Genomic DNA, 27573 nt, shown 5'->3' on the forward strand with positions numbered 1-27573 from the left:
TTTCCAACCATAAGCCTCTGTGCCAAGTCATACAGCTGCACACACGTGCACCCCCACCCCCCTCCCCCCCTTCTGCATACAGTATGGGGAGATCTCTCAGTGTCAGCATCCTCCAATGGGGAGCTCTGTTAAACTAATCTTGGAAGCGCCATGTGGAAGGAATAATTGTCGCGGATACAAATTAAATAGCAACATCAATTGTTAGCATGCTAAGTGGGTAGAGAAAGCGCAGGCCAAATGACAGCAGCGTGTCTCATGGGTACTCGGGAGGATACAGGGGGTTGGAAGTGAGGGAGGAGATGGAGGGATGAGGGGGTAATTTTCAGTGCCACTGGAGAGAAAAATCACAAATGGCTAGACGCCAAATCAACCCCTCCCTTGAAATTACTTCCATGTCAAGATAAGGAACAACCCTAAAAAAACCCCCCAGAGGATGACAGAAGAGGCCTCTGGCAAACCTCGGCTAAGAACACAAGGTTCAGGTAGTAAGCTCGAGTCAAACAGAAATATCTCAATAAGGGAGAAGCAAACCAATCAATTCTAACAGATCACGCCGATATGACAGAAACTGAACTTAAAGAACTCACGAGGAACAAAGAACAATAAATATTGATGACTTTATGAGATATTATGAAGATAAACCTCAAAAAGCAGCTTAGTTATTTCTGCACAAACCAAAATAATCAAAAGTGACAACTGATCAATATGCAGTTACATACATTATAATAAATCTGGCGCAATTTGTCGATTTGCTAAACGTAGGTCTGGACAGAGAATGTCATTATATACATTCTCTGAACTCTACATCAGCTGATCAGAGGTCAGAGACGTGTCAGGCACCAGGACCGATCTAACCATGCCTACAGCAGAAGCAGAGCAACACGCCATACATCTTTTTCGGTCGTAGATCACGATCATGTTTTGAGTACCACACACCTTCCGTCTCACAGGCAAACACTTTGATCGTCTACACCCAACGACATGCAAGTGGGTTTTGATTCCAGAGAGCAAATTCAAATGCAGAAAAATTAGCCGCGTGGGACATTTAGATCTGTGACCGCGATCTGGTGTATTACACGCAATGTAGTTGGCGGCGGTGACGTCTTAACCATAGACTGCTACATAACATACAACCCTAATTATATATAACTCCTTTCAAAAAGGCATCAAATTACAGGCCGTTGTTTAACTGACAAACGCTCAAGACTAACATTCAACCCCATACCCTGCACAACTTATCCCCCCCACAGTCCCACCACAGGGAGAAAGAGAGAGGAAAAAAAAAAAAAAAAGAAAAGGTGAAAATAATGCTGGGGTAAGTAGTTCCAGTCAGCAGCGTGCTGCCCGGAAAACCTGAAAAGGAGCATGCTGCTCTGAAATGGACTGACGAGCAGATGGAGCGTGGGCAAATCTAGTAAATTCAAACAAGCGGGTCTACAAGAGCGATTTCTGACACGTTCTCTTTTGTCACACGCAAACTGGCTTTTTTTTAACACTTAACATTGGTCATTTTAATGTTTATACTCGTACCGCTAACATCCTTTAGAAGAGGAAGCCAGTTGGTGTGAACACAAGACTGCGCTATGCAGATAATTAACAGCTCTGTGAAGTTGTTTCACGCTCGAGTGTATTACAGTTGGGCTAGTTTGGTTTCTACACACTGCCTCACAGGTAGTTTTAAGCCAGGAGGACCAGGGCCCTTTAGCCTCATCATGAACCATAGTGAGAAATTAGGGCGCATTGAATTTGCTGACAGGCGGTAAAACCTGAGGTCCATCCATAAAGCTCGGGTTATTATTGAGAGTTGGCGGAGGGGGGGCGTTTTAAGGAGGTGCAGTGGATCTGAGTCAATGAAATCTCAAATGGGACAGATAATTGTGGCATCAACAACGCTTTATAACGCTCTGCACCCGTAACAGAAAATCTGTTTCTACACACGCAACTAAGGTCTCAATTCTGACCACGACAACACTGACCAACCATTACAACACTATAAAAAACAACGCATTTCTGCTCCTGGTTTGTTCTTAACCAGTTCCTCCACATGAAGCCATTCGGGTGTGTACCAGGTCATCCTTCCACTGTGGCATTAACCATCGTCTGGATGCTCGCAGATTAAACGATCCATTGGGAGCAGGGTATTAAGATTGATTGAGAGGACGGACTAAGGAGAGAGTTAAGAACCTCGCGGGCATTATATGACAGAGCAGCTCAAAGCTGCTTTATACATCGCTATGGAAGTCACAAACGGAGCCGGGCACCTTGTTCAACGCCTCATGAGAAACGTCTGTGGAACTGTTCAACACCCCGAGAAGACAAGGTCCTCTAATCAGAACATGGCCAGTTTGAACAACCAACAGCAATGTACAAAACATCAACAAATGATCTGTATTTTTATCAAGTAAACATTAGATATTGGTTATGCAAGTTCTCAGAAATTAAGCCGACCGTAGTGACTGAGGGCCTTGTTTTGATATCTTCCATTGCAACAGTTTTCTCAAGTGCTACGCTAAACTATGTCTCCGTTTTATACCATGTGTAAAATGATAGATTGATACAAATCGTGTGTATTAAATGTACTTATTTCCTGTAATATACTGCCTGGAGAATGCCACTTTTCAAGCCCCAGGAGGAGTTTAAGGCAATTCTCCTTCACATTCCCTTGAAAATTATATATTTTGTATGTTTGTATGCAAATAAACAAACACCTAGATATTTTTGTTAAAGATATTTCTTGCTTTTAACTAAACCGGGACTGGGTTGACCTTTTTTTTTGCATTTGAAAATAAACAATCCCAGATTATCCAAATTTCATGATATGGTTTTGGTGCTGCTTCGTAACCATATTTGCCATATGACTTGATATTTTTGGGGAAAAAATTAAAAAAAAACAGAATAAGCAATAACACGCCTACAACACCATACCAACACAGAAACACCATAATGCAAACCCAGATCACAGATTTCTTGAGCTTGTTTGTAGTCCATTTAATAACCCGTGGTTAGACTAGCTTTATCAATTAGTGTTAACTCATAATGGGGGGGGGGGGGGCTGTCAAAATTGGCCAAAGATGACGTTTAAATATTTGTTTTTAAAAAACCTACAAGTTTGAAATATTAGAATATCTATTTTTTCCGCATTTGGTCCATGACGTTTTCCGAACTGGACGCAACACTTTTGTCAGACGACCCGTTTCTATTTATTTCTGTCACTCGCTTAGAAAGCCTGCGTTGGATGAGGAACGACTGACTCGTGAAGTTGAAATGAGGCGTTATCCATAGAATACGTCTTAATTTGTGGTACAAACTTAAGATAGCAAGTACTACGCACCCGTATTTTTAGTAGTTACGTGGCCAGTCTGATCGTGAGCGCACAGCTGATAGGTACGTGGTTTGTTTACATGATGTCTCTCTGCGGCCGAGCTCTCTGCCGTCTTTAAGGTTTAGCTTAACCTAACGTAACGTTTCATTTTGAATCGATGAAGGCGACGTTGTTTGACTCCTGGCTTCGGGACATTCAGTGTGCACGAGGCAGACAGCCGTGGTAGCGCTGCTTTTTCTTCCACAATTGAACATTGGTTTTCATATTTGAATATCTATTGTTTTTGTACTAGACAGCCCAACTGGTAACATAGCGTCAAGCAAGTATTGTTGAACCATGTTTGAAATGTCATCGTCAAATCATTTTAAAGGACACTGGTCTCTTGTGTGGGTGTGTTTCAATGACTCCATACGTGAATGGGTGAGCTCAGTGGGTCAGAATGCACAACTGTCTGCTCTTATATCAAAACGACAACCCTAAAAGTAGGGACGAAGTGTAAAGGACTTGGCACCTGGACGCAGGACCATTACTGAAAGAAAGTCTCGTTTTTAATTCTACTTTATATTAGCAGCACCACCAAGTCACGTCTAACTCATGGAATGAGGGAATTCTCTATGGCGTGACATGCAAACAAGATTACTTTGAATGTCCAAAGGTAAAAGCCTACTTCTTTCTGTTCTTAGACGTGGACGAGGGTGGTGCCTGGGGCAGGGGGACAGCAGCATCCTTGCGCGGCCTGCCACGGGGTCGCTTGTCTGCATGGGCGGGACTTCCTGTGGACGTGGCCCCTACACTGCTGGAGGGTGGTGAAGGTCCCTGGTCAGAGGGTTCCACAGTCTTATCCTCTGATGACATTCTGAAAAAAGTGTTTAAATAAAAAAAAAAAAAAAAAAAAAAAAAAAAAAAAAAGATGAGATCGTGATGGACGTTACTTGGCAGGTGGGCTTGGAAGATTGAAAGTAAGAGGAAGAGCAGGTGCTGATTTTCACCTCTGTCGTTTTCATACTAGGGGTGGGGGGGAAATATAAATTCTTAGATGCGTCGCGATTCTCTCGAACGATTATGACTCGATGCAGAAAACTCAATTCTCAACATTATGATCGCCTGTAACAATTCTGTGACACCGGGCTTTCCATTCCTTACTGCTGAACGCAACAGACACGTGCGTCTTGTTTCGCGTTATGTTGCACACTTTGGAACCGAGACACAGTGATGCTCTACAACCGAACCAAAGCTAAAGTCATGGAGTCACTGAGGAAAGCGGGTAGGATGGTAGTAACACCACAGAATCTAGTGTCACCGTAACAGTGTTTTTACTACGAGGATGCTGCTACAGGCCTGATTTTATTTATTTTCTTGTTGGTTCTCTTCGCAATGCTTGTAAATTTAACCCTCCAGTTGACACATCTCTTCTATATGTTACTAATATTGCATTAATAAAAGATAATGGAAGCAAATTCATCTGATTTTTTAATTATGAATCATTGCAAATATGCAGTGTTTTAAAAATAGCAAATAGTCACAGTGAGAAAGAAAATCAAAAGGGATCGATAATTGTTTTATAATCGTATCGTAGCCCTCTGAATCTAATCCAATGGTGCTAGAGATTCCCAACCTACATTTCATACTGTTAACAGGCTTTCATGGAGTGGATGGGAAAAGGGGGATGACTTGTCATGGGACGCATTCATTCTCATCACTCCACATCAAGCAGCTCCAGGTTTTCCAATTGCTGCAACCCCCACTGAACGAAAGCCCAGTACAAACAGCTCAATGGTAAATATGGTGAACGCTGGCTTTTAGTGAAATTTTACAATGAGAAGTGAAATTCAGAGCTAGCACGAGTCCACCAGCGAACAGATGGAGATTCACTTTGTTGCAAAAACAATGGTTGGGTGAAATGACAAATATACCATGAGACGGGTTGTTGACTGCCAAAGATCGTTCTATACCATTTAACTGAGGTATCCATCTCTTTAATGTCTCTGGGGGATTTTGCCAATTGCCAGAATTGTTGCAAAATCAGTGAACAGATTGTTTGTATCCATTGGCTGTTTGCATTCATACGGTGCAGACACACTCCACAAATGGCATTGAATTAATTTGCGTTATATGTGAATACAGTTTGCTCATGGGATGTACTTGTACACTGGAGTGACAAAACCCCAAATTATGCTTGAGGCGAAGTGGCCACTGTGCACTTCTCACTCATGTCTAAAACAGGGACAGACCTCTCCTCATTTGGGTCTTTTGGAAAAAAAGAAAATTAAAGAAAGGTATTTTTTGTGACATGCCCGATTTGTCAGGAATTACCATACACTGATAACATGTTGATGCTTTATGCTTAACACTAGTTATTGTGATGAATAGTGGCGTAGCGGGCCGTTGTCGATCCGGGATCCGTATGGATGCCCCTTCGCAGTTGACCGACTACACAGTTTAAACATCACAGTGAGAAAAAAAGTTCTACTGACGAATGCTGTCGGCCGATATTCAGTTAAAATATGCGATAAGGACATCAGCCTTTTTGCTTTCTATCCATGATAATGTTACACTGAACAACAAATCAGTTGAAATTGACATTGGAAGAGAGCTAGTAACTGTGGCAGCACCGCTAACGGCTAGCGCACATTACATTAGGATGCGTTTCGGCTCTGTTCAGTGAAAATGATTACTGGGCAAATGTAAATAAAATGTTACCATGATGTGTTCACATGTAATCTTGTAAAATTGAGTTTGGGAGAGAAACTTGAATAAATACAGCTGTTTGAAGAAGATATTTTCCCAGTAATATACAACAGATATTAAAGAGGGAACTATGACCTCTTTAACTTCCCAACACTAGCTCTAAGCAGCTTATAATACAAAACTAATGACAAAAGTTGTTTTTTTAATAAATACTATCTTTTATTTCCTTATCATTTGAATGTTGTGTTTTTATGCAAAATACACAATCGATGATAATAAAGTAAAAGATAGTATTTTGAAGAAATGTTGGTTTACACCGACTTCAGAGTGTCTGGAGCCTTGTAGACCAGCTGCTATAACAAAACAAAACAACGAAAGCAATCTGTATCTGCCAATATGGATCATCAATGATCGGCAATTGTCATCAGTGGCAAAATAAAAGTGTGATCGGGGATCTCTAAAAGTTACATTTTCTCCGTTTTATATTTTGTGCCGATAAGATCCGCAACTCTGATCGGTGACACCTTACGAACCGTGAGTTCTACGATCCGTTGCACCCCAAGTGATGAAGTGTCGTTGACCAAACGAGTGAGTTCTTCTGGTCCAATGAAACAACAAACCCATGTCCGTTGCTTAAAACAAATGCCGTTGAATTCAAGACACCGGTTCTATAAACGCTGGGGAAAAACATTACTTTCTTTTCACAATTGATTTCACGCCGTATAACTGACACATCTCCAAAAGTCACCTTGCTTTTGGAATATTCAGTACTAAACAGGAAAAACAACTCCTTATTCTGACTTTTCACACATTATTCCAAGAATACAAACCAGCCATGACCATGCCCCCCAGGAAGTGTATACCATTTCAAACTATTGGCTTGTAATGAGTCATCTTTGCTGTAGAGCGTCTTTAGTTTGGCTAACTGACACAATCTGATGATGGTGATGCCGTCGTGAATTAAATGATTGAAGTGTATCCACACATATACCCGACTTCAGTTCAACAGTTTGAAACAAACAGCTGTCCAATGTCCATCGAGCGCGATTAAACCAACAAGCATACTGCAGAGATGCCACAGCCGAATGTCCTGTACCGAATGGTTCAATACAAATACATTTACCCATTTGTTAGATTAAAGTTACCAGTTTGTCACCAAATGAAACCAGATACGAACAAACATTGTACGGCACCTATATTAGCTGAATCGACTGGATTCATGTTAATATGGGATTTTGTTTTGATGCAACTGCCAGCAATGGTGCCCTTTGCAGCCATTCTGTGTGCCATTGTTGACATGACTATAACATTTCACCAAGTGGAAGATATTGTCGGTATCAAAAATTCCTGACATTTCCAACTCAGATGGCTGATGTAAATGTTTTTTCCCCCACTGTGTTGCTTGCGATTAAAGATAAAAAGCTAGTATTGACCACTGGCCATTTCCCATGGATTTCTTACAGTTTACGCAATTTCATTGTGAAAGGCTTTAGTCCTTAGCGTAGATGTCTGGAACTCTACTGGAGGTATGAACACCATTCTTCCAAAAAAATACTCCTTTATAATGCATTTCAGTGACCCGTCGTGCCCTGTATAACGGCATGAGCAGTTGTTGCCGTTTTTCTCCACTCAGTTATTCAGGTTTTTCTTTTAATTTGTTTGCCTGTGTGTAAGTTGTCTGTTCGTGTGATGCACAAGCGGGTTTGAACAGTCTGGTTGCCTGCACGTGTGTGTCTCACGACATCAAGCCGCTCTCAACTAGGCAGTGCAGTAAGGCTTTTACTCTGCTGCAGTACAGCAAGTATTTCTCCCCCCCCCCCCCCATCACTGAGAACTGAACAGTTGCATTATAAAAGTTTGTAGCTTCACACAGATCTTTTGGTTTCTTTTTGGGGCAGAGAGTATTGTCAAAATGCTACTTTCTTTTCACAGTAATGTAGACAGTGATGGCTGACTGCAGCTGCTGTTGTGCTGCTTTGGCTACAGTGCACGTGGCCAATGTAGACAAGGACTAAGTTAACAAGTGGCTGGTGAGGACATTTAGCAAGCCAATGGACAGATATTGTTCTTGGCAGTTGGTGTAAAAAAACAACTAGAAAAGGCAAGAGAATACTGAATATACATTCCTCTCGTGGTCAGTAGCATCCAGTGGGATGCTCATGTTGGTTTGTGTATGCTGGACATGAAAGCAGGGAACCGTTTGTTGTGTTAACTGTTAAGACCATAGCACTATATCACTGCTGTGTTTCAGCAAGTGTATTTTGAAGTCTCAAACCTTGTTGAATGTGGCTTTAAAATTCAAATAAACATTGTGAAAAATGGCCGATTTTTGGCCGACGATTTCTAACGCATTATTGTACAGTTACATGAAAGGCTTTATGGCTAATGAAGTATTGTGGCCAGGAAGTCAGTGATGCAGTGTGATAGATGAGAAAATATCAACACAATAGAGCCTGGCTGGGTTGTAATAAATATGCCCCAATAAATTAAATCCAATTATCCAATAAAATGACGGAACATATTTTCCATTTTCCACAGAAATCTAGGTTTATATCTCGGGTAATCGGAGTACTTGATACTATCACCTTCACAAACACCTTTATTAGTAAGACTAATCCAATGACCTTTTCATAATTAACCTGAAAAGTAAAGAAAAGAGAGAACGAGTACTGGGTTTAGCACCACATCATCCTTTTAAAAATGAACAGCAGACGTAGCATGTTTTTACCAACTGGCAGTAATTTCAGAAAGGCACATTCCAATTGCCTGCTTTTTTTTTCTGTAGCAAAATTCAATTACAGCAGACTACATACGACTAATCTTTAGGAAGTCATGCAAAGGTCAACTTCACTGGATTTCATTTTCAGTAAAGCAGTAAAATAATTATAAACTATAGTGGGTCTAAATTTACATTACATTGCATCCTTTGCAAGGTAACTTCTTTTTCTGCAATGCAATGTCAATGCTGATGTGATTTGTTGTTTAGCCCTACATTACATACATTTAGCACATTGTGTTGTCCTGAACAGTTATGCATCATTACTGCTATTGGTGGCTAGTCATGTGCTGTGGTTTGAAAAGGACCCTGTATGGCCTGAAACCATCTCAGAAATTAAAGAGACAGCTCCCTATTTTGGGACTCATACCATCTTTCACTGCCGATCTGTGTTAACTCTCTCTCTTATGTCTATAGTGGCCTTCAGGCTCTGTGGACAGATGGTGGTCCAATAACACCAAACATTACTCATTACAATGGTTAGACTGTCGGAACAATCATCCACAAATTATTAATGTGAGCCTAAATCCTCAGATAAGAAACAGGGGCTTAACGTTACACAGTGTAGGTGGTGATGTAACACAAATTAGTTGGATAAAGACCATTTTATAACCAGATTTACTGCCTCGACAGAGAGGGATGAGAGTAACGTTGATTGTTGGGGTATCTGAGGTTATGATCTAGGACTGCGAGGCAGTCACGACCACCACAGTCGTCACAATTGGAGGCATGCTAACGTTAGCTTTTGTTAACTCAAGCTTGGGCACAAAGCAGCACAGCTAGCGATGCTAGCCTGTTGTGTTCAAACTCTGTCGCCTTTTCTCTGGCGACCACAGACAACATTTAACATTTACGTCGTTTAAATGCGACTGAAAATAAGGAATGAAACGATTCCATGTTTCGTATTTAAGTGGAAATAGCAGACTTGCTTCTGCTTTGAGAGACATTGTCAGTAAAGACAACTTTGAAAGAGATTCACGTAACGTTAGCAAACAGGTTACCTATGGTTGACATTAGTTGGCCAACTCATCGTACTAGCTTGTAACTAACGAAACACCAAATATTAATGCTTCAGCCTTTTGTTGTCCAGCGACCCATGATTACTATAATAGTCTGTGGATGATGGTAAACTTAACTACGCTGTCCGTTAGCCCACTTACACCCGGGTAACGTTACAACGTAGTGGTCGTCTGTGCCCATCACACACAAAGGCTCGGTCTATTCAATGAAACGGAACTGTTCTGGGGAACTACAATGATACACAAAAGTGAAAACGAAACGTTACACGATGACGTAAGCTTTGTTTTCTGCTCTTCTGTAGACACTAGCGATAGTTGTGTGTGCTTGTCGGTCGCATATATTGTGTTAAACTGTACATATATAACGTTACCCCTGTGTTTCTGAACATCCCCCATGAACCGTTCCGTTGAATAGTCTGAGTCATGAAAGGCGGAGACAAACCCCCAACGTCGGACTGGAGGTGGGTAATGTTGGCTCAGCTTTTACTTCACAAGGTGAAAGACAAACAAATCTATTGTGCTTGAAAAAATAATGAAATGTCTCACTGCAGCTTACCTTCCAGCCCTATGAATAGCGAATTATCCTCTTCATATCCAAAATACTGGGGATGAAACGTCGCACTTTTATCACCCAGCTAGCTAGCGAGCTAATGGAGTTAGCTAGCCTCTCCAATGAAGCAACACCGCAGCTCTCAGAAATGCATCACGCATATCATTATATTCCAACGTTGTAATGTTATTCCCAACTTGGCCCATTTGATGGGGAGGCGGACGATGTAAATCCAACAGAAACCCGCTCCGGTTGCACGCGCATTAGTGTGGATCACTTTCCTTTCTCCGATGACAGCTGTCGTCGCACGAGTTCTGGTTATGGAGCTAACGTTAGTTGGTGTTAGCCACCCAAGTCTACGGCCAACAATTCTACCATTAACGTACAAACAAATCAACGCCAAGATCCAGGCGGCTGCAAAAGTCAACACCCTGCAAATGAAACTTTAAATTCGGATCCTCGGCGGATACACAGCGACGCGCAAAACAACCGTCGGGTGCCGACCGCTTGGTTGGCAACTGGTTCTATTTTCTTCAGCATCGACAAGCTGCGGGACCAAGCGGCCAGTTAGGAGACTCTCTTAGCCAGCCTGCCACGCAGCAACAACCGCCTCCAAAGACATGTAAAAACAAACGTTAGCTTGCCAAAAATAACATGTCGCCTGCCACGGTTGCCGAACTGCAAGATTACTATGAAATCTCACTAAATTAAGTTGAAGATTACGCTTCGGTGTACTCAATAACGGTGGCCATATCTAATGATAAGTGGGACCGAAGCACAGCCCCTCTAGGCTCCTCAAAAACTAGATCCACCTCCCCTTACCACAACTACGGCCCGCAAATCTTTCCAAATCGGCGTGGCCTGTCGAGAAAGGGATGTTTCGTGGGTGTGGAAAGTGTTTAATAACATCAATGAGAATATACGGCGTGAATACCACGCAAACCGTTTGACAATTTCTTCAAAATACTCTCTGACCCTGCGGAGGGATATGGGCATTTAGTAAATAAAATAATGGCTAGGGAGGGTTTAAAACATGGAGCCTGGATTGCAGCCGGGATGAAGGCGGATTGTGAACCGTTGTTGCTCCAGCTCATGCAAATCTTCGCCAACAGCAGCAGCTGCAGTGACTCAAATAGTCCTCAGCCTTCTCCAGAGCAGGGCCGAAACACACAAAGATGGATTAACATTAATACGCGACTGTGCTGGTTCATGGCTCGTCCAGCTAGCATCCATTCAGAAAAAGACTACGACCAAATGGATCCCCAGCTACCCACACGACGTCTCTATTCCTGCCTTCTTTTCCTCTCACACACGCACACACACACACACACACACACACACACACACACACGGATGCAGGCATTGTATATGGTGTTTGGTAAAGGTAGCCTGCAAATAGGCAGACATACTGTACACGCAGGGGTTAAATTACGGAAAAGCCCCAGGGGTCGGCTTCCAGCAGCTACACATAATAAGTAAAAGAGCCAGTGGGTGTTACGTATTTACGTGCATGTTTCCTTTTTGGGGGACGCTTTTATTTACAACTTAATGAGTTGTTTTTTTTCAAGTGAAGCCTCAAAGAAAATGAACTGGAAATAAACATAGCCCTATTCCTTTAAATGGTAAACCTTGGCACCTCTTTCCTAGACCATGAGCTCCCCCTGTTGGCTAATACAGCACACGTCACACAAAGTGTTTTGTAATTTGTTATTGTTTTTAATTAATATTTAATCAATTGGAGACAATTCAAACAAATCAAATGGCAGTATGCCAACGACTAATATAGGGGAAATATGAATAAATTAGTACAGAAACATATTACACAAATGCCTGAGAGCTCACTGGTTTGTTAAGTGCATATAACCAATAACACACAATAAGACCCTAAACGTTGTTTTTCATACGTCACTCATCCTGTCTTTACTTGCAGTGGTGAGTTCCGTAAAATGGGTACAGATTATATAAAATGGTTAAAACGTCTATATGGTTAATGTACACTCAGATGCTATTTGTCAGTTACAAGATATATAGGACAACACTTTACAAAGGCACTTTATGTTGATTTATCCTTTAATTTGTCTCCCATATGTACATGTAGCCTATAGGGGAAAACTGATGTGGCAACATCAGTTTTCACACTAGGCTACATGTACATACTGTATGTCATTCACAGCTATACATAAAAACAATAAGACAAGTCAATATCATTGAGAATAAAGACCAAGGGAAGTCGATTGAACCAAAACAAATATTTAAAATATAGGAAAGAAAAACAGGAAAAACAGGATGGCTTAGATATGCAATTAAGTCGTTTAGTAAGTGTATACAAGTTGATATACTGTATGTTTATATATTGTTTATATACATTAGAAAGGTCTTACAAACATAATCATTCACACACCCATCAAGTATCATATTCCTGGAAAAAGAAGAAGAAAAAAACAAACCGTAAACAAAGTATATATTAAACTTTTTGTCCGTCTTTTACTGTGAGCAGGATGGACATTTGGATGCGGGGTTTGAAAATGTATCTTTCAATTTCAGCTATTTTGCTTCAAAATCTCATGGTTTATTCACAACAATGTGATTGCCATTCATCAAAGCATTCATCATTAGCAATGTTTCATGATATGGAAAGAATGTCTATAGTAACTATTCAGACTTCACAGATGTATCTAAGTCACCCATTGCTGTTGAATTAATGCCTAAATGTGCCATTGGACATCCCCATGCATTGTGGCCTCAAAAGTCTTCTTTTTGCTCAGCAGTGTCGCCTGGTGTCAGCGAGGTGTGAGACGCTGCACGTACAGGTGTCACTTTCTTAACTATGACCGTTGAGCTGATGTACGTTTACACCACCAACCACCATTGGCCTAATTAGCTTGAAACACATGAAACCGCTGTTTGGTGTTGTATCCTTTGATACTCTGTTACTGGAACTCCAAAAAGGCATTTATATGTTAAAAGATGTTCCCATTTTGTATTTGCTTGTGTCTCTAGCAGTCCTTTAGATATTATATATGTATATATTTGAATAATAAGGGATCTACTTTGCCACCATATAATATTTCTAAACTACAATCTCAGACTTAATAAAATCTAATTTGATTCACAAACACAAGGAAATGAAGAATAAATCAGAAGTTTCTTCTGAAACAATATCAAAAATGTTGTTTTGTTTTGGGTGGAGAGAAACACTTCTGGTATATGACAGGCAGAGGGCAGCATGGTTCTATTTTAACACTGGGAATAGTAATCAAATTAAATTGTCCAATTACAATTTAAACATTAAAAAAAGCAGGATGACTGTTTCTCTTCCTGTCAAACATTCCTCTGTTTTAATATCTCTTTTACCATTGTTCAGCTAGTTGTTCAGGTGATAAACAGTACAGTCAAGTTAAATATTCTCTATTGTGGGAGATGTCACAATTAGGGATGAGATGGCCAGTCTGGTCGAAAAATCTGAGCCGGTGGAGCAAGAATGAATCTTGTGAAAGGTTGAAAATGCAAATGTCTTCACTGAGCTGACTCCAACAGAAACTCACTCAATGTTCAGGCATCTCTGCACGAGACTCTCTACACCTTTTAATGCTCGTCTAAATCTCTATGATGCCAATTTATAACGTAGGTTTATATAATTATCAGCAGACAAATGTGATTTAATACAATAAGTCATTTCAGCAAAATAAAACCTAATTACACGCTGGGTAGTTAAATGCTTAAAGAGCTCTTTTCCTGTTGTAGAGCTTAATTGATGCCCTTTGGCTCCCGGTATTAAGGGGCTAATCTTCAAGAGAATACAGAGGCACTGTGACTGGGAGATGAAATAGGCTTCTTCGAGGCCATTAACTTACAATTTGCTAGCCAATACGAGCCATCATGTGGGTGTTCGGTCTTGAAATGCAGCAGATCTGCTCTGCTGTTGCTACAAAATAATGGCCTTCTGTTTATGTTGTCGGCTGATTTCCTTATGGTTATCTGAATTCTTGCCATACATGCAATTTAGTGATAACTATGAGCAGATTTTGACATTTTTAAGTGGTGCATTTGTGACGCAAGGGACACCCTAATGCAAAACAATTTCTACATATAAAAAAGATGTATGAAAGACACCATGACTAAGAGGAGACGTAAACCGTGTTGTCAGACTCAAAGTTCTCTGAAGAAAGCGTCAGGTCATTAGTTTGCTCCTGAAACGAGAAAAAGTGCTGATAACATCAAAGACTCAGGGTGACAAACACCTTCCCTTTCCCTGTATATGGTTCATAGTAGGCTTTTAGAGACAAAGCACCGATTTTGCACAAGGTAGGGCGAAAGGCAGCTGCACCGACAGTTGCATGAATAACAGGGCAGACAGCTGCCAGGTGAGCAGATGGATCATATTAATATAACAGAGGAGACAGGAAACATGAGACCAGATGCAGACTTGGCTCTTTGTCTGCAGAAGTACAGGTATTGTAGAATTCATCTCGTACTAATTCACTGCACAGCCAGATAATTATTTTCCATAGTTACATGCAGAGTACACCTCAAAATGTTGGTACGTTGTAAGAATTAAGCCCACAGAGAGTATACAAACTTCAAAAGGCTCCAGGATAGGGAATCAGTTTTATTCTTCAATTTCAAAGAGATAAAATGTTCAACTACTTCAGGGAGAAATTTGCATCATAAATCCTCTGATAACTAGGAGTTTAAACACAGTGTTGCTTACCTTTGAATAGAGAGGAGGCTTTTAATCATTCTAATTAAAGAACAAATACGGTCAACACAACTTCTAGAGGGACTTTGCTTGATTGATGTACATTAAACAGACCAAATTGGAAAAGTGGATATGACAGAGAGAAAGAAAGAAAGAATCTCTTTTTATGGCCAAAAATCAAGTCTTTGGTCTTGACAAGCTAACAAGTGGAAAGAAGTGGGAATTGAAAGTTTTAGGTCTCAGTGAATTTAGAAAGTGTACCAAAAGTGCTTAGATGTTATAAACGGATCTCATTAAACTGTACAGACATTGTTAAGCTGCAGAAAGGAAGTCAAGAATGATCAGCCAATCCAAGAAGAGACGGTGGGTGAACTGAAGGTCTCTCTATCAGTTCATGAATATATATATATATATATATATATACTGTATATAGGCTGCAAATTGACTGCATTTATTCTTAAAGCTGTGAGTATTGTACTTCATTACTTTGTAAAACATCAGGGTCCTCTGATTTCTTGTGACTTTCAGTCCTACGGTTGGGTTGATGTCTCTTAGCCCTTTTGGACCATGAGGGAAATTGATTGTACTGCAGAAGTATTTTTGAACTGATAATATATAGGAAAATTAATCCCTGCTTTGCTCAGAAAAAAAAAATTAAATTGAGGCAGAGGGGATTTGCTATTCTTCTGACTTTTGCACGAGCTTTAATGTATAAAGGCCTCTGAGTGCAGTCCCTACTTGATGAACAATTCTATTGCCCATGGCTGGAGGAGCTAATTAGAATCTATTTATAATCATAGGGGAATATATCCAAAGAGCTAAGAGAGAAAGAGAGTAGGGTAGAGAAAGAGAGAGAGGGGGCTATGTGTGTGTGTGTGTGTGTGTGTGTGTGTGTGGGGGGGGGGGGGGTCTGCATGCTGTGATATCTGAAACCAAGATGTTCACACCCAAGAAGCCTGATAAAACCAAATTAACAGCTTCGAACAGAGAAGATACGAGCGTCTTTCTTTTCTTCGAGGGTGAAGAGGAAAAGGAGTGGAGCAGCAGCTTACGGGACTTTCTTGAGTAACACAAGGGCATAAGCGGAGCGCTGAGGAGGAATCACTTGATCTGAAAGTTTCAAAAACGTCTCTTTCAGTCGTCGATTCTTCTGTAAAGATCTCAGGGGCCGGTACAGAGAGAGAGGCCCCTCTCACGGGGACAAGGAGAAGAGAAAACGAAGCAGCAAAATGTGTTAGCCCCATGATCAAACTATCCCAACTCATTGTTTGATCAATAATATCAAGACACTTTTTGCACATTAATTTCTGTTCGTGGACTTCTCTCTGGCTAACCTTCATTTGCACCGAGCTGCTGCATCATCAAAGCTTCCAACCAGGATTGGGCTCTGCTTCGCCGTCAGCTCTCGGCAGCCGGCCACTCATGTTGATGCAACGATGTGACCCGGAGCAAACCCAAACCGGCAAGTTTAGTGTGGACCACCCATCATCTACTTACCGGGAGGCAATTATAGTGTGTCTGACTGGACTTGTGAATCACTAAAACACCCAGGCACACGCTCACAGACAAAGTAGGACACAGACATGAGCAGACAGGTCAATATGAGTTGTTTGTGTCATGCTGGCTTAGATGAGCAGCGCACTGGTCCCTTTCTAAGCCGGTGTTTATTTAGAGGCAAGGACACAAAAATAGTGCAACAGGAATAGCCTCTGATCCACTTACTAAAAAAAAGAATAATTGATTGATGCGACAGCATGAAAACATCTGACCGGCTTATTAAATATGACATTATCAGATACCGTTCCCTTCACTGCTCCTCTCCGTCGCATCATCTCCACGCTGCCATCTTTTCTCTCCCTTATACTCAAACTGTCCCGTTCTGCCCAGTGAGGTTCCACTGAGGAGAGACTCTTCCCCCTCTTTCTCTTTTGCAAAAGCATCAAAGGGCAGCAAGACAGTGGACTCCCTTACAGACACACCCAAGAGGCCTTATTAAGGCCAAGGTTTGAACCCCACTCTGCTGTGCTTTACACTACATACTAGTATATACACTGTAAAAGTTCTCTAATATCCTGGACTCTCTGCTGCACTCCTCAGAGACACCTCAGAGCACTGTACAGGATGTAATCCTGGTAGTGTTGCAATAAGCCAAGGTTAGATGTTTTTGCTTTGAATACCCGGAGGAAAGGAGAACAATAGGTTGTCTCGAGCTTGTCTGGCTGGGGTCAGGCATTATTTCACCTCATAATGTGTTCGTAGAAGTTGTTTTTGTTCCATTTTACACAGCTGTTTTTGATTGAAGGAGGCAAACAATGTCGCTGCAGTCCCATGTGAGCCTTGAAACGCTGTCACCTCTCCTGCAGTGATTTGCTCACCCGTGAAAAACAGCGCCGGAAACCTTCCATGTGAAATGATGTTTTCGTAGCATCCTCTCCTGTATCTCTAAAAAAAATTCAGCTGGTCCTATGGCACCATAAAGCAGGTTCTCTGCATAAATCTACTGTCTGACTCAGAAAATGCCTTATGGAATTTCTCAAGCCTGCTGCAGCAATATACAGTGGGTACGGAAAGTATTCAGACCCATTTAAATTTTTCACTCTGTTTCATTGCAGCCATTTGCTAAAATCAAAAAAGTTCATTTTATTTCTCATTAATGTACATTCAGCACCCCATCACGTCCTTACAGGGCTATATACAAATAAATATGAGATATTAATACCCAGGAAATGATTGGCACAAAATTCAGACAAATTAAAAAGGGCTCCATGTGTGTTTTTATCATTTTTATCATTTGAAAAACCTATTGTGAGTTTACAGGCTGAATCTTTCACAGTTTAAAGATCATGAATGATAAACCTCACAGCATTCTTGAATGGAATTAAAAGTTGTAATTCATACACTTCAGTCTGTGCTTGCATGTTTCCTCTTGTCCACTGCTGAAGTGTTGCTGTTTCATGCGTCACTGCAGCTTTACGTGACAAAATAATCACAACTCGAAGGTCAATTCTTTCCTTCGTTTCTTTTATTTCTTTTCCTCGCATAACTTTTGAATCGTGTTTATTTTGTCACACTTTCCCCAAGGTTATGAAGGAACGTCCCTGCTATTTTTTTTTAAGTTTACTTTAGTTTACTTTAAAACATCCCCCGCCTGTCGGAATGTTTTTATAATTTCACTCAATTTAGCATATTTTGACAGCCACCTGCGAAATTTGAGAGGAAAACAGGACATATTTGTGTTTCCAGTATTTGTTTTCCATGAGAATAAGAGACCAGCTTCATTGCGAAGGCCATTCACTGCACAGGAGCTTGCCAAAGCTATTGGAACAAGGCTATAACATTATTGCACAGATCACACTTACTCCAATGTCAGTGTGCCAAAAAATGTCAAGCCATCCTTCAATTTATTTATGTTATAGCCTATTTATTTGTTTTTCTCCCCAGAAATATGAATCCTGGAAATAAGCTTGTGCTGAGGGGAGAAATATGTGACAGTTTGTTGCAAGTGTGATACTGAATATTAGACAGGAAATACAGCTAGTCATACTTTGTGTTATCAAGCTGTCATGTTGTTTGTTTACATAGCAATACGCTGTGATGAAGTGTCGGTGGTAGTAATTTACAGGCATAAATATTCCTCCTCTTTTTGGCTCTGACCTGGACAGCGTCAAAAAACATAGATAAGTTTACTAACAAATAACTCAATTAGGGAGGAGAGGGAAAAAAATGATTCCACAATCCGTATGCATGCTGTTTGGATACAACTGACAGGTTAACAATGACTTTTATCTAGTACATTTCCTTGAGAAGTTCAGCATAACAAGTGAGGTAAGGCCTTCCCTTTCTGATTTACGTAGCGTGTAGAGAATATGGAAATTAATTTTGTGTGTAGGACAAGCAGTTAAACAGGGAGATCTCAGTATCCGTCCACCCATCTGCTTATGGAAGCTATCCCAGCACACATTGGGCGAGAGATGGGGATAAACCCTGGGCAGGTTGCCAGTCTACCACAGGGCTAACACAGACCTCATTGGAGCCAGTTCAATTCTGTGTTTCAGTGGTTCACCAAACAGGCCCAGTTTTATAGATGGCCTTTCACGTGTGAATAATCAGCATGTTGTCCACACAGCTTTGGTTTCAGCCTTTTTTTGACGAGGTGGTTTTCCTCTTGTGTCTGTAAAAGAGAATTTGGGTTTATGTATGATAATGATTTTAAAGGAGTCTGGATATTCCAAGTAAGAAATTGTCAGACCTCAACTGATTAACGAGCAGTCGTCCTTCAATCAGAGGATCGGTGGTTCGATCCCCGGCTCCGCTAGTCCATGTCGATGTGTCCTTGGGCAAGACACTTAACCCCAAGTAGCTCCAGTAGCTGTGCATGTTGTATGAATGTTAGTTGGTCCTGATGGGCAGGTGGCATCTTGCATGGTAGCCCCTGCTATTAGTGTATGAATGGGTGTGAATGGGTGAATGTTGACATGTAGTGTTAAAGCGCTTTGAGTGGTCGGAAGACTAGAAAAGCACGATACAAGTACAGTCCATTTACCATTTACTTAGCCAAGCTACAGTATTAAGACAATGAAATTGTTCATATACAGTATTATCTGCGAAACTAAATACCTTCCCATCAGCCTCAGTTACTTTGTGTGTAGGCCTAGTGCTAATTGCCAAATGTTTGCATGCTTAGTATGCTAAACTATAGTAAATACTGAAAAAAACATTACACCTGCTGAAAATTAGCATGTTAGCATTTCCTTTGCGAGCATGTTAGCATGCTGACATTAGCATTTAGCTCCAACCACCACTGGGCCCGTAAGTATGACCTTGTAGAGCCACTAGCCTAGCAGTCGACTCATGTTATAGAAGGTGTGCTTATCAGTGAAATCGGGAGTCTTTGGTTGCACACAGACAAGCAGACACTCAGTCATGCCTGGCATCAGTCCCAGTCCTTCCTGCAGGTTGTTGAACTTTGTTAAGAAGAACAATTATTTAAGGCAAACAGGTTGCAGACGTACTGGTCCTGTTCGACTAGCAGCCCAACCTTTCACCGGCAAGTTGACAATTGTAGGAGCATTGCAGTCATCACACTGAGCGTTAGATTATGTTGTAGTATGTTATCTCCTCTTGTTAACTCCTTTACAGTCAGGTTTAAGCAACCAGATGGATTATATACACCGCGGGGGAACAAGACCACCTTTCAAAGTAGACCAGTTTCTTGAACCAGCCGATGCATCTGTCCTAAATCTCTCAGCTAGGCAACAGAGTGAGGAGTCCATCTGTCAATAATTGATTATGTTTTCATAAGAAATGCAGTTTGCAGGTATATATTTAGGTCACCCAAGCACTGAAAAATCCAAATTTCTGTGACAGTAATATAGCTGAAAAAAAAATCACATGCCAATAACTTCATGCATAGTAGGATAATTTAGCGGGTTTAGTGAATTCCCAGTTTTAGTGTTTGTTGTTTGTGTTACCCAAGGCTGCTTTTCAACGCTGGTCAGGGAGAAGGTGCTGAGGTCAGCAGACCCAACTTAGAAATCCTCATGAAAAGGAATAGGAGCTGCTTTACCATTCCTAGCTGTACAAAATATAAATCATAAATCTGTGTCCGTCTTTTTGGTTGAAAGTGAATATCTAAATACGTTCTTGAAGGTAACTGAAATTATCAAAGAGATTTATTATGATAATATATACGAACTGTCTAAATCAGGTCCAAAAATCAGGCGCAGACCCTTCATGTTATCATGTATTTTAGAAAAGGGTCTTTGACAGTCCAGGGAAAGATGCAGTGAACCAATATGAAATAGGTGAAAACTACCCAGAATTCAGTTACTGGGCTGAATGTGAGGCTGAAAAATAAGTCACGGCATCCAAGTCCATTAGGGAATTGGCAGAACACTCTTTGTTGGCTATCAAGGGATCACTTCAAGGTTTAATGAGGTGCGCGATGACACCGCACAGGTTACAAACCTGTGTCTTTTAGGTGTGATGAGCAAAGTTTTCTTGGATCACAAACAAAACAAGTATAATGGTGGTTTTCTGTCCGGTTTTCACCTTCTGTTGAATGGCATAGTTTAACTTAGATGTAATAAACAAGGTGTTGATAAAAAGCAGCTGTGCGGGCAGCTGAAACACACAGACAGAAAAAGAGATCGGGCTTCTCAGATTCTCTAAGGTTGTGTATGTTGTCTGGAAGTAGACACAAAAGAAAGAAAGCCCTGCAGTTTTGCTGGCTCTTTGAAATGTTAAATATAATCTCAGACATAAAACAATTAAGGTTTTCTCTAATGCTCACCCAAACAGAGTGGTTATTGGGCCAAAAATAGCAAATGAAGAAAGAAGCTGTTGCTGAGGCACATGCAAAACCGCAGGCAGCTGATTCAGATGAAACATCTTTGTTCAGAAAGCTGTGATTTTTCTGTTTAAATAATGTACATTAGAACGGTGGGGCCCAACCGTTTTGGCTAATCTACACTTGCAACCATTTGTCACTGGTTGCATAAATTTGCCAGTTGTGACAAGTTCATATTTTTATCATTTTATTAATAAAAACGTTTATTTGTAAATTACGGGGAGATTTAGAGGGCGGCATACTGGATTTCTAAATTGAGCAATCTAAGCCGGAGAGGGTTGTATGGGAAATTAGATTTACAGCCACATTTGTACAAATAAAATACATGTGTAAATAAATACATTTGGTCTCAAAGAGCATCCTTTTTTTAGAATAATTGGAAAAATTAGTTATGGGTTGGATTCTGGAAAGGATGGTTGCAATATTGACAACATTTCCTGTTCCCTCAGATTTATTTACTGCATTAGAAAACCCTTAAAACCTTACACAAAGTGTAAGTGTGAGTGTGGCTGATGTGTTATAACAGGGGTCAAATGTGGTGTTTGGGGGGGCCCTTACCTGTTAATCTAGCTCAGCAAGAGTGTTAGAGAGCACCGACTTTTTTTTTTTTTCATTCACAGTGAAATATTTACACATGCAGGACATGTTTGTTTTCCGAGGCCAAAGAATCATAAATCATAGAGCACAAATCCCCAGCGTCTAACAAGCCAAAGATCCTACAGCGCTGACTGTGGCTGAATATGCTGAAATACACTACTGTGAAAATTCACGGTGTCTCCCTCCATTCATGGTGATGAATGGACCCCCTCTCTTTGTCAAAAACAAAGCATGCAGAGACAAAAGGCTTTGATGATGAGTAATTGTTTTTGAGCAGGTATATGTAGAACTGTATGTGTGCAGAGCATTTCTGTCAACGTGAAATATTTGGCTCACTTTTCCCTTTATAATCCCTCTTCATAACACATACAAGGCTTAATGTGCTGCCAAAGTGATGCATGAAGGTGGGTCCTTATAAGAATAATGTGATAGAGCAATGGTATCAGGGCGCTCGTTTCCTTTGCGCGTGGATTGGGATTAAAGCTAGATGCAACATCTTGACCTCTTGACACCTGTAGCTGAGAGCCTTTTTGAGGCGTCGCAGCGATGACCAATTACAGGGAAGGCAGCTCAGATGAGAAAACGTGCTGCGTGCACCTTACATGACAGCCACTTACTCAGAGCGTGTGCACGTAATGTTGTTAGCTCTTCATTACATGACACAATGTTGTGAGACCACACAAATCTGTCCAAATCAAATCTCTTGCAGGCTTATTTGTGTGCTATCTGTCTCCTCTCATCCTCCCGTTGACAAATTGTATAATAAAAGATGACGGTTAGCACATGAACCGTGGAGATTATTGAATTGTTGGCTCATTTTGAAGATTAATCTGGGCCAACACTCTCCTTGTGGCATTGAGAAACAGCACAGCCGCTAATGGCAAGACGTATCCGTCTGAAACAGCCACAACACTGCCTTTGGGGTTGGGAATTCCTCACGCCGAGGTAAGGTATAGTCATAATACACACCGTGTGATGAATGTTTTCCATGGCGCCCATGAAAGCTCTGATGAAATCACACAAACAAATTTGACTGTGCCTCACAACAAATGGCCACACTGCATGCAAGGGAGCATCGCTAACATCCCCCAAGTGGCACTGAAACACTTTCACGTTACAAAACACATTTGTTCGTGTGAGTTATTTCTGTGAGCTTTTCTTACTCTCGACTGCTTCTCGTACAGACAAGAAGTGCTCATTTTATTACAGACAGTCACACTTTGTATCTCCCAACAGCCAATCTTCCCGTCCACTCTACAGCAAATGGCTCAGGGAAGAGCAGAGGAGATTTCGTTGTCCGCCAGGCACCAGCGAAATTCTATCTACAGATAGGATATTCGGACTGCGTCCTGCGCAGCCTGCATGCAGTCTGCACGTGCTGTTTCTGATGCTGCCTTGTTGGGGTCAGTTGTAATTACTTTATGTGTGTCAGTGGGAGTGGTTCACAAGAGCTGTGTGGAACTGCATGTCTGAAAGGCAATCCGCCAGAAGGCCCTCTTGACCACAACCTAAGATAAAGTGGCTGAAATCCTGAGACCTGCACCTGAAAGCTGATGCAGGGCTGTGAGTCTTTGTAAGTGTGTGTGTGTGTGTGTGTGTGTGTGTGTGCTCTTATATGTATGTCTGTTGAAGGACCATAGAGAACTTTTGAGTGAGGGAAACTTTGGTTTAAGCGTTAAGACTTAAAAATGAGGTTAAGGGTCAGGGTTGGGGTTAGTTGAGATGGTTAGGGATAGGGTTAGGGGCTAGTGACTCATTTTTGTTATAGTTTAACGGAATAGTCTGATCTTTTGAGAATTAATCACATTTGCTTTCTTGGCCCGGATCAATGACTTCCTGGAGGCTCTGCGAGTTGCCTGGCAACCTTAGGATGACGAGGATACCAAAGATGCTCTATAACAAAAATGACGCATTACAAGCTCTGCCAATGGTTTGATGAAGGTTTGATGAATAGTCTCAGGACGTATTCACCTTGGGTTTGTGCAACCAGGAGTGACACAACAGGCTGGAGCAAAGTACAACTAAACTCTGCATGAGACATTTAAGGTGATCAAACTGTTAACTTTCATGATCTGAAAACACACAGGGTTGAAGTTCTCAGACTAAAACATGGACATCTCCCAGACCGGACAACCCTGTGTGGTAACCTGTCAATCACAAGGTAGCCACGCCCTAAAGCATACCCTGCTTTATTGTCTATTTTACTCTAAATGGGACCATAATTTACTAAATGAGCATCGTGGTGTATAAAAGAAGACTTGAAACTAGTCATTGAGACCATAAACTCATGTTGACAATGTTTATTGAGGGTAAGAAATCAAGTAAGAAGTACGGTTGTTTTCAAATAGACCTCTATACAATCGGAGTTCTTTTTGCAACCCCCTGATGGCCATTAGAATGAATGCATGTTTAACACTCGTCCGCATTGGCTTCCCTTTTGAGACCTGTAGGTTGCCGCCTTTTTTAGACATAGCGAGGCTAGCCCTTTCCCTCTCTTTCTTGTCTTCATGCTACGCTAAGCTAAGCTAGTCACCTGCTGGCTGTAGCTTCGTACTGAATAGACAAACATGAGAGTGGTTTCAATCATCTCGTCTAACTATTGGTAAGAAAGCAAGCAGAGTCCTTTATTCAACATTTGTTTCAAGGTTTAAATCGGCTTTGTTCTTTTTTTTCTTATTGTTGTGTTCTGTTTGTAAACCACGCGTATCGGAACAGGTTTTTGGAAAGTGGCTCGCCCTCTAAAAGGCTCCACACCATTAATGCTGCTGTCTGTATGCGGTCTTATATCACTCCAACCTCATGTCAACCCTAAAGCAGCCCACACATTGCTAAATGGAGGAGGTTTTTAAGCTGATGGCGCTGCTTCCACTGGTCATTCGGGTCATTATCACTACAGGGCCTGGCTTTCCACATGCCCCTGAGATCCTCAGGTCCATTAAGTCAGTGGCGAACAGAGATTTATTTATGGCCCTGCAGCACATGTGGTCAAGTTTGTTGATATTCTGATGAGGAAAGAGGACGGCCAACTAGGATTTCAAGCAAGAAGTATCTGACTTATTTTGCATCCAGATTGCTGTTTCAGAGGTGGTGATGGAATAAATAAGTCAAACGGAAATTAAGCTCATTTTGAAATAAACTTTTGCAATAATTTGGGGGTCTTGCCTTGTCAGTAATAAAAAAAACTGTCGGAACTTCGAATGCTTTCTCCAAAGGCTGAAATCGCCTAGTCATGTCAAATCAAATCAAAGACTTTGAAATTTTTAATTTTTTAAGGAGATACAAAAACACGATTGCCACTGCAGATTAAAAAAAAAGAAAAAAATAGGAATCCTTCGGCTGACCTATATCATACTGTGTGTCTTTTTTCTTCTTTTTTTTAAAATATCCCAAGCGTATTTAGCTTCATCTAAGTAAAGGGCTAATAGACCACAGGGACTGAAACGAGATATGGAAACGCAGCAGAGGATTCACAGCGCTATCACATACCAGCAGACAGGAAACACTTTATTGATAACAGGATCTTTGGAACACTGATACTTTCAATTGCTCAGCTTTCTTGCTATATACTGTAGATGTGATTCAGTACAGATAAACAGTCAGCTGACTTGATGGCATGGGAAACAGAGGGCACAGTAATTATAGATGAAGACTTCTTGGGGGAAATACTGATCATTACTAGCATTGTCACCAAAGTTCTGCCCAACATTTTTACCATTTCTCCAGAGAAAGTATGGAAATGAAGTCTTCTTTTTGAAAAATTGTTTAAATTTTCTAATTACTTTGCACAAATACCAGACTTTGATGAAGGTCCACTGAGAGTTGTCTTCTCGTCTCCATTGATACTGAAGGTTTTCTATCTGTCGTGATAAATCATCATAAAGCATTTTCATTTTGCAAATCCCCCTGATTTATCCTCCCGCACTGATTTCGCCCATTTCATCCGGACTCTTTCCATTTCATTTTTGTTCAGTGTAAACCGGTTCCTGGTCGAAGACCTCTACTCCACTTGAGCATTTCCACAACAGTATAACAACCATAATTGGTCTCCTGTGGCTCCAAAGCGCCTTGCCTGTTCTTCATTAACACCGCCACAGAGCTGCCTGGCTGCTGTCCATGGTGCTGATCTGTAAATGATGGCTTTGTGATGGAGGAGGCCTCCATGCTGCACGCTTTATACTTCCCCTGTCTCATGCATGATTGCTTTTCGGGAATACGAAAAAAGGCATGCTACAAAACCACCATGAAGTGTCCTTTTTGAAGATATAAAACAAGTTTCGCCAAGCGTCTTTGGGTATTTTGAAAAGCGCTATATAAAATTGATGTATTATTATTATTATTATTATTATTATTATTATTATTATTATTATTATTATAAGTTTCACCTAAAAGTGATACAGAAAACAAGAATGATTGGCAACCAAAAAAAAAGGTTGATATCAATGTTGTATTATTTTCACATAAAATATGAATTCAAATTATTCTGCAATTGGGCTTTTGGAAGTTAATACTGTCTCCACATGATAGGCCTAACAAAGAGCACACATTGTGCCTGGCTTTGTTTGCTTCTTCTTTATTATCTATCTTAAAGTGGGGGGTTTTGTGTTGCCTTGTTGCTATTTCACCAACGCTGCCCAGTTGGGAATTGTCATACCTAAACTGTGTTTCTATGGGTACAATACTACATTTCCACTGTTCAATTATTCATATTCCAACACCAGTGCAATGCGGCAAAAACATAACAGAAAGAAGAAACAAAGTCGGGGGTTATAGCACAGACTTCCTCACCTCTCCACAGAGAGCAGTAGGTTGTATTCACTGACTGCAATCACTCACGTATACCTCAAGTCTGCAGAGGAGAAAAAAGACTCAGAAGTGGAAGAAACAGTCTGTGCCCTCATAGGATTTACACAAGTATCCTTAGATACATATCAATCATATTTTCCTTGTTAACAACAGAAAAGTCTGTCCTTTGCTCTCTGTCTAATTAGCTGCATGCTGAAGTTATAGAAAACTCCCCAGCCCCGGATCATTAGTAGCCTATTTGCTGACAGCGTCGCTGCTTAGCTCCCTGTGGTTTCACTAAATTCACACTTTACTTTCCGTAATGAACTCCTTTGCATCCCTTCCTCATTAGACCTATGGAAACAATTCGAACCGCGTTGGGGGCCCGCAGGGCGACATAGTTTCGCCTTTAATCACCACCACCCACCGTTAAAAGCCTATAATTGCTGGCTTTATTGCGGAAACTTGTGTGCCCTGAAACAGGAGGGGCACGTGACGCACAGGTTGCCCAGCTTAAAACGGGATCAGAGAAACAAATCATGAACGAGTTGTGAAAGCAAGAGTCAGAAGCTCGTAGTCCAGATAAGCACAAGCCATAGATGCTGATATTTTCCCCCAACAAAAGCGCTTTTATGACTCGTTACAATATCTCGACATATAGCCTATGGGCTTACTAGATGGGGCGTGAACGTTTCCTAAAAATGTACAGATGATACGGCCAGTGCAGACTCCTATTCAACGAAGGGATTCAAACTGCACAGTTAAAAGTGGACACTTTGAGGATTGCAGTG

General features: G+C 41.0%; 1 protein-coding gene across 8 annotated transcripts in view; it reads right to left on the reverse strand.

Annotated features, from left to right (window-relative positions):
* The window catches only part of kmt2cb (lysine (K)-specific methyltransferase 2Cb), a 63472-nt gene extending 52333 nt beyond the window's left edge, over positions 1-11139 (reverse strand). For 7 of the 8 annotated variants that reach the window (XM_031854397.1, XM_031854398.1, XM_031854400.1 and 4 more), the window contains exons 1-2: positions 10362-11139; positions 3990-4178 (exon numbers count right to left, since the gene is read on the reverse strand). In XM_031854397.1, the coding sequence (XP_031710257.1) occupies positions 3990-4177 (188 nt within the window). In that variant the 5' untranslated portion in view covers position 4178; positions 10362-11139. The remainder of the gene's footprint in view (positions 1-3989; positions 4179-10361) is intronic. The other variant, XM_031854402.1, reaches the window with a different exon arrangement.
* Between the last annotated feature and the right edge of the window lie 16434 nt (positions 11140-27573).

This window comes from Anarrhichthys ocellatus, unplaced genomic scaffold (genome assembly GCF_004355925.1).
Source record: "Anarrhichthys ocellatus isolate YVR2014 unplaced genomic scaffold, GSC_Weel_1.0 scaffold15, whole genome shotgun sequence".
In the NCBI taxonomy this organism is placed as follows: Eukaryota; Metazoa; Chordata; class Actinopteri; order Perciformes; family Anarhichadidae; genus Anarrhichthys; species Anarrhichthys ocellatus.